At 52.5% G+C, this 6,818-nt stretch overlaps 1 protein-coding gene across 5 annotated transcripts in view; it reads left to right on the forward strand.

Moving 5' to 3' along the window:
• The window catches only part of ACLY (ATP citrate lyase), a 52,802-nt gene that overhangs the window by 11,328 nt on the left and 34,656 nt on the right, over positions 1 to 6,818 (forward strand). For all 5 annotated transcript variants that reach the window (XM_005875761.2, XM_005875760.2, XM_005875757.2 and 2 more), the window contains exons 2-3: positions 3,513 to 3,694; positions 5,384 to 5,506. In XM_005875761.2, coding sequence (XP_005875823.1) covers positions 3,536 to 3,694; positions 5,384 to 5,506 — 282 coding nt within the window. In that variant the 5' untranslated portion in view covers positions 3,513 to 3,535. The remainder of the gene's footprint in view (positions 1 to 3,512; positions 3,695 to 5,383; positions 5,507 to 6,818) is intronic.

Genomic DNA, 6,818 nt, shown 5'->3' on the forward strand with positions numbered 1-6,818 from the left:
GGCCGAGGGCCAGCCCCCCGCGCCTGCTGCCCGCTCCAACCTTGGCAGAGACTGTGTGCAGTGCCAAGGAATGATGCATGCCGTTAGGGGGTCCCCCGCAGTCTGCCCGGGAAGCGGGTGTTGGAGAGGATGGTGGGGAGCAGCGCTTAGCCCAGTAACTTTGCTCGGTGTTGCAGCCAGGTCAGTTCCTTGGGTTTCTGCAGTGTTGGGTGAGGGACCGCGCCTGCTGCCCGCTCCAACCTTGGCAGAGACTGTGTGCAGTGCCAAGGAATGATGCATGCCGTTAGGGGGTCCCCCGCAGTCTGCCCGGGAAGCGGGTGTTGGAGAGGATGGTGGGGAGCAGCGCTTAGCCCAGTAACTTTGCTCGGTGTTGCAGCCAGGTCAGTTCCTTGGGTTTCTGCAGTGTTGGGTGAGGGACAGCTAGCTGGCAGACCCCGGCTGCCCGACGAGTCATTTTCACCTCTTACAGAGCTTCTTCACTTAGGAGACTTGGATAGGAAGGTCCCTCAGACACCTGGCAGCTGGTGTCTCCACCCCCCTGATGACAAGATGTAGGGGGCACTCACAGAACTGCCCTCAAACAAACCCCAACCTCACGGCTGCTCACCTTAAAATGAGTACTTTTTATCTTTCCCGGAGAGAGACACTAAGTAGCGTCCCCAGTGCTTCTGCTCCACTGGCTGTGTCCCAGCTGTGCATTCCTGGGCAACAGGCTCCTTTCATTCAGCCTTCCCTGTGGGCTGCTTCTGCCTTTGGTGGCTGCTGTAGATGAACTCAATCCTGGGTCACATCCCCTGTCTGCAGAAAAGACCCCATTCAGCTCCGTAGGTCCCTCCGGGGGAGTGGGCGTGCGTGTGTGCATGTGTGCGTGTGTGCGTGCGCGTGCGCGTGCGTGTGTGTGTGTGTGTGTGTGTAATGTGTTTTAGGTTCCCAAATGGTTTGCCCACTTAACTGTTACTAGGTAACAGTTTCTTGGGCCTCACAGTAGACCCCTGAGGTCTTAGCTCTGCCCTGAAACCATCTGTCACCAGTTTGACAGCACATTCAGACTAAGATTTTGTGGGGGTGCTCCTCAAACCCAGATTGGTATCCCCTTTAAGTCTCATCGTCACAAGAGCAAATGTTAACTGAAGGTCTGGGGCCATCAGATGGTAGTCACAGGGGATAGTCACAGGGAGTGCCTTGAAATGATATGCATAATTGGGTATGTGCACATTTTTTTTTGACTTTCTGATGCTCAGATGAGTTTGAGACTTCAAATAGGTTAAGAGCCGCTGCCCTAGAGAGGCTTTAAGACCCGTTGAATGATTAAACTTGCGACTTATCTCCACCCAGTCCACTCCCTGGGTTTGTGAGCCTTGGTGAACATGCAGAGGCGATTCTTTTCCTGATCTTATTCTCTTTATTGTCCTTGAGAGGGCTTGCCCCATCTCAGCCAGAGTGCTCTGGTGGCAAATCTTTTCTATCCTGTATCATCCCCCTCTTGTGTCTTCTCGAATCTTCTTTTGAGGACTTTGTGGAGATGAGCTCTTGGATCTGAGATTTGATCTGGTGCTCAAGAAAATAGTGATTTTTTTTTCAGCTACAGAGGTCCCTTTTCTCACCCTGTCCTTTCCAGAGTTGGGTCTCGGTCTGTTTTGGCAGGTGCCAAGTTTGGGGGAGCGTCTGTCAGACCCCTCTGTTGGAGAGGCTTAGCTGAGGGGCTTCCTCCTTCTGGATTTTTGACCACTTGTGCCTGACGTGTCTGAACTGCTGAGGGTGGTAGAAGCTGCCCTCTCCTTTCTCTGCTTGACCTGCCCTGGGCTGCACTTTGTTTGGGAGGAGAGTGGGGGCCGGTGTACCCATCTGATTTCAGGACCAGTTTTTCTGGTCTGAGTCAAGAAGGTTGGGAAATGGAGCTGGAGTGGGTGGGGGTGGAGGACTGTGGGGCAGTGGGGCTGACTGAGGCATCTCCTTCTGAAACTCATGTTGAGATGGAGCTGGAAGTCATTTCAGGGGGAGGCCAGAAAAGGGAATGTCTTGTTTGAGCCCCTTCCCTGCGATCCCACTTTGGGCCAGACACCAGCCTGAATGCGCCTATTGTGCCAGCCCTAGACCAGCTGGGAGGCTGAGGGAACCAGCCAAGCCAGGATTAGAACCTGAAGCTCCAGCCTGGCCATTTGGGAGGGAGGTGCAGAGTGGCCCTGGAACACTGGCCTTCCCTGAGCTGGGAATGTGTGTTTAAACCAGCCGCCTCCCTAACTCTGCCCTCCTTTATTTGCACTTGCCTTTTCTCCTCTAGCAACTTCAGCAACTTCAGTTCTGGATCTTTGTGGGCGAGACAAGAGTGTCTTTTCATGATCTGGCACCTCTTAGCATGATGGCTTGGGTTCCTTTCTCTCCCCTGTCCCTCTCCTCAGCTCGCTGTTGTCACTACCCGTGGGAGAGAGTGGGTGTATCAGAGCAAAGTGGTGGGGCGGGGAGTGAAATTGTCACAGACCCTTTTCTGAGGTGAAGAGGGGACATGGCCTGTTCCTTTTAGAAATGGTCTTTTTTCTTGAGCTGAAGTGTGGGGTTTTCTGGGGACCAGGAGTAAAAGGGTTTGGGTCCCCTACTAATTAGTTAGGCTTCTTGGACAAGTTATCATAACTCCTCTGAGCTTCTATTCCTCATCTAAGAAACAGGGTTATGAATCTCAATGCAACTCACAGGGCTCACATAAGGTGAGTTTCTATGTACACGTGACTAAGGATGATTTCTGCCTCCTCTCCCAGCCCTGGCTCAGTTAGAAGTGACCAGTTCAGGGTGGTCCCCGGGGAGGCTCTGTTTTGCTCTAAATTAGCAGCTGGGTGACTCAGTGGACGGGGTGGGTTGCACTGAAGGTCATAGTTCCCCCGCCCTGTGTCTGCTCTGGACTCAGGAGTGGGAGTCTAGTGTCCGGGAGAAATGAGCTTTGAGATTGCTCTTCTTTGTTTCTCAGGGGGCTTGTTCTTGTCCAAGGCTAAGTAAACTTGTTGACCTGACCTTCAGCTTGCAGATGTGTGTGTGTGAATCTGGGTGTGGGGGAGACAAAACCTGTAGGGGGAGTCAGACCAGCATTGCACAAGTTGGCGGCTCTCCCCACAGGTCATAGAACCAAAGGGTGTGTTTCAGTGTCTGTGTGCCCACCTTGGGTGGGACCAGCACTGAGGTTTGGGTCATACCACTGATGATGCTGTACTCCCCATCCACCTGCCTTGGTTGTCGGATGAATATTGGCATGGGGGAGCTGGTTTGCCTCGAGGGAGTAGAGATAGGATTGAGGCCAAGGGTCAGAGAGGAAAGGCCAGCCTTATATTTCTTACCATCTTCCCTCCCCCCTCCATCTCCTGATCCTCTGCTGCTGTTTGGGAGCCCACCCCTCTTGCTGGGTAGCCCTTTTCTCCCTCTGGAGAAGTGCTGCGATCTGGTTGTATTGTTTGGGGGCAGCTGGGTGTGTGACGGCCCTGCTGGAGAAGATAGTGCTTCCATTTTCTGCCCCTTCTGACCAACAGGTAGAGCAGGTCCCTCTGCAGCCATGTCGGCCAAGGCGATTTCAGAGCAGACGGGCAAAGAACTCCTTTACAAGTACATCTGCACCACCTCAGCTATCCAGAACAGGTTCAAGTATGCCCGCGTCACCCCTGACACAGACTGGGCCCGCCTGCTGCAAGACCACCCCTGGCTGCTCAGCCAGGTGAGTTTGTCCCCATCGGACCCTTCATCCAGGCTGAGTTCAAGGGAAAGCAGCCAGTTTGTTGGAGGTGTCCAAGTGGGTCATGAGATGGCAGACTGCCTGCATCAGTGGGCAGCATGCAGTGGGCTGAGCAGGGTTTTTGTTCCAAAAGTAATGGAAAAAATATCACTCGTGGATATTTTTTTCCATTAATTTTTGAGAGAGTGGAAGGGAGGAGGTGAGAGAGAAACAACAGACAGACGTTGATGTGAGAGAGACACGTCAGTTGATTGCCTCCCATACACACCGCAACCGGGGCCAGGGATCGAACCTGCAACCCAGGTACCTGCCCTTGACCGGAATCCAACCCATGACCCTTCGGTACTCAACTCGACGGTCTAATCGCTGAGCACACCTTCCAGGGCTGAGCAAGGTTTTGTGTTCAGCTCCCTGCATGTTAAGGTACCCGGGCATGGCATACAGAGCATGGGCTTGGAACTGGACAAATAAGTCCAAATGTCAGCCCTCTGTTTATTAACCATGTGGCCTGGAGCAAACCATTTTACCTCTCTGAGTTTCATGGGCATAACCCTCACCCTGTGAGCTGAAAGGATTAGCAGTAAGGTCTGGAAAGCCTTTAGTGTGCTGCCTGTCACTTGGTAGATGCTTAGTGAAAAGTAGGTAGGCGTGTGTCCTGCCCCCCCCCCCGCCCCCACACTCCCCAGTGGAGCATATCATGAATGGCAGGGCCATGAGGAAGTGTGACATTGTACTTTGTGTAGAATGGCTAATGGCCTTGGGTGGGGGGCAGCTTGGCATAGAGGCTCTTCTTTAGATCCCTGTAGGGCACTGTTGGGAAGTGTTGGGAAGCTTAGACTTTGGCAGGGCCCAGAGAGCAGCACTAGGACCAATGGTGGGGGCTTCAGGAATGCACATGTCTTCCCACTGGGAGGCAGCCCAACCGCAAAGGGAGCTGCCTCTGGAGGTAGTGAATTTCCTGGCACTGGGTGTATGAGCAGTGTCTGGGGGCTCCTTATTGGGCTTGTAGACAGGGATGGAGTTGACCAGATGACCTCTCAGGTCTTTTGTCACCCCAAAGCTCTATCTCTCTGTTCTTCCTTTTGGAACACTGGCTGGTCCATGTCTGAGTGTCGGGGAGATAAAAGCTGGAGGTTAAACCTAAAGCTTATGGTTTATTGAAGCTAAGATACCACATAGGGGGAGGGGGAGAATCATTTATTTAGTAGGTACTTGGTGAACACCTACTCTATGCCAGGCCCTATCCTGGGCAGGGGTAGTTCTAGATTCCTGGTTGTCAAAAGAAAGATGTAGACTGTGGGACAGGTGAGGGAAGCGTCCAGGAGTTGACCCTAAAAGAGGGGTGTGATTGGTTTGGGGAGCAGGGTGCATTGTACTTTTTGTCCCCAAACTGTCACCTCTTCTTTTCTTTATTTTAAAATACATTTTTATTGATTTCAGAGAGGGAGAGAAACATCAGTGATGAGAGAGAATCATTGATTGGCTGCCTCCTGCACGCTTCCTACTGGGGATCGAGCCCACAACCCGGGCATGTGTCCTTGACCGGAATTGAACTCAGGACTCTTCAGTCCGCAGACTGACGCTTTATCCACTGAGCCAAACCGACTAGAGCTGTCACTTCTACTCTGCCTTCTCTTTCCTTGCTCTAAATACAAACTCTTCTCATTCCAGAGCTTGGTGGTCAAGCCAGACCAGCTGATCAAACGGCGTGGCAAGCTGGGCCTAGTTGGGGTCAACCTCACTCTGGATGGGGTCAAGTCCTGGCTGAAGCCACGGCTGGGACAGGAAGCCACAGTGAGTCTGGGTACAGGGTTGGTGTGGCCGTGCTGTGGTGGCAGAAGCGAACATGGTCATTCTAGATTAGTAACTGTATAGGCCACCCCCACACGGGTAAGATTGCAGCTGGGGAAGGCAGAGTCCTGTGGAGCTGACTTAGTCAGCAGGGCCAGTCTTGGGGCTCGTTCCCAGCTCCCGCATCAGGGAATGGCCAGCTGTGCTGCAAAAGTGACCCCAGTACAATTGAGAGCCACGTGGAAGTGGTCTTCTCTTTTATTGGCAACCTGAGATGGGACTCTGAGGCCCATTCCGGGAATGCCTTTCTTTTCAATTTCCAGAAAGGACATGGTAGCTTGTCATGACATGGAAATCCTAAGAGGGTGGGTAAAAAAGTTGAAGAGAGAGATGCAGAATCATTTAAGCAGAGGTATGACGTGGCCAAGAATCTGGAACACGACAGTTAATAGTACTGATGAGTAAATTAAATTCTTGGCTTCTCCTGGCTTGGTATTTAATCTCATCTCTGTAGATGAGAGAGCTAAAGTGAAATATGATTTGGGAAGGCTAACAGATGCTCAGAAATAAAATTGCATTTCTTCTCACTCCCAAAGGGAGCTGGAGAATTGAGGGGAGGGATGTGCTGCGGCTTGGCTTAGACTGGGGAGATTGTGCCGTCCACACCTGGCTTTGTCCCCTCTGGGGTGACTGTGGACCAGGGATGACTTTTCTTCTGTGGCTCCTGGGAAGTAGAATGAAGGTGGTGATGGAGTCATCCTCCTCTCTGATTGGGCTTCCTTAAATCAGCTCTTCGCCCTAATTTTGTTCTTGGCCCTATAGGTAAAGAGGGATCCTTGACGTTGTACATGAGCCGGGGGTGAAAGATCTTGACCTTTGTGCTTCCAGGGAAAGGACAGCAGGATTGGGGGCTGAGCAGTGTCCCCAGGGATGTCCTCATGCTCCCTTCTCCTCAGCTGGCTGTGGAGGGCATGTCAGAACGTCTGAGCTGGCAGTAGCTTTGGCCCAGGAGCGGCTCATTACCCCTGATGGATCACTGTCTGGTCTCTGACTCAGCAGTGATGCACGGGCAGGCGGGGGCTTCAGGACACTCTGGGATGAGGGCTGTCTGCCTTGGCTGCCACCAGGGATCCACTCAGACTGATTAGCTCTGCAGGCCTGTTGTCGTCAGTCATGAAAGTCTGCGTGGAAAAGTTTTCCCCGTCAAGCTCTTGCTCTCCTCTTCTGATCCACTCAAGCTCTGCAGGCCTGTTGTCGTCAGTCATGAAAGTCTGCGTGGAAAAGTTTTCCCCGTCAAGCTCTTGCTCTCTTGCTC

Source organism: Myotis brandtii, unplaced genomic scaffold, assembly GCF_000412655.1.
Source record: "Myotis brandtii unplaced genomic scaffold, ASM41265v1 scaffold469, whole genome shotgun sequence".
NCBI lineage: Eukaryota > Metazoa > Chordata > Mammalia > Chiroptera > Vespertilionidae > Myotis > Myotis brandtii.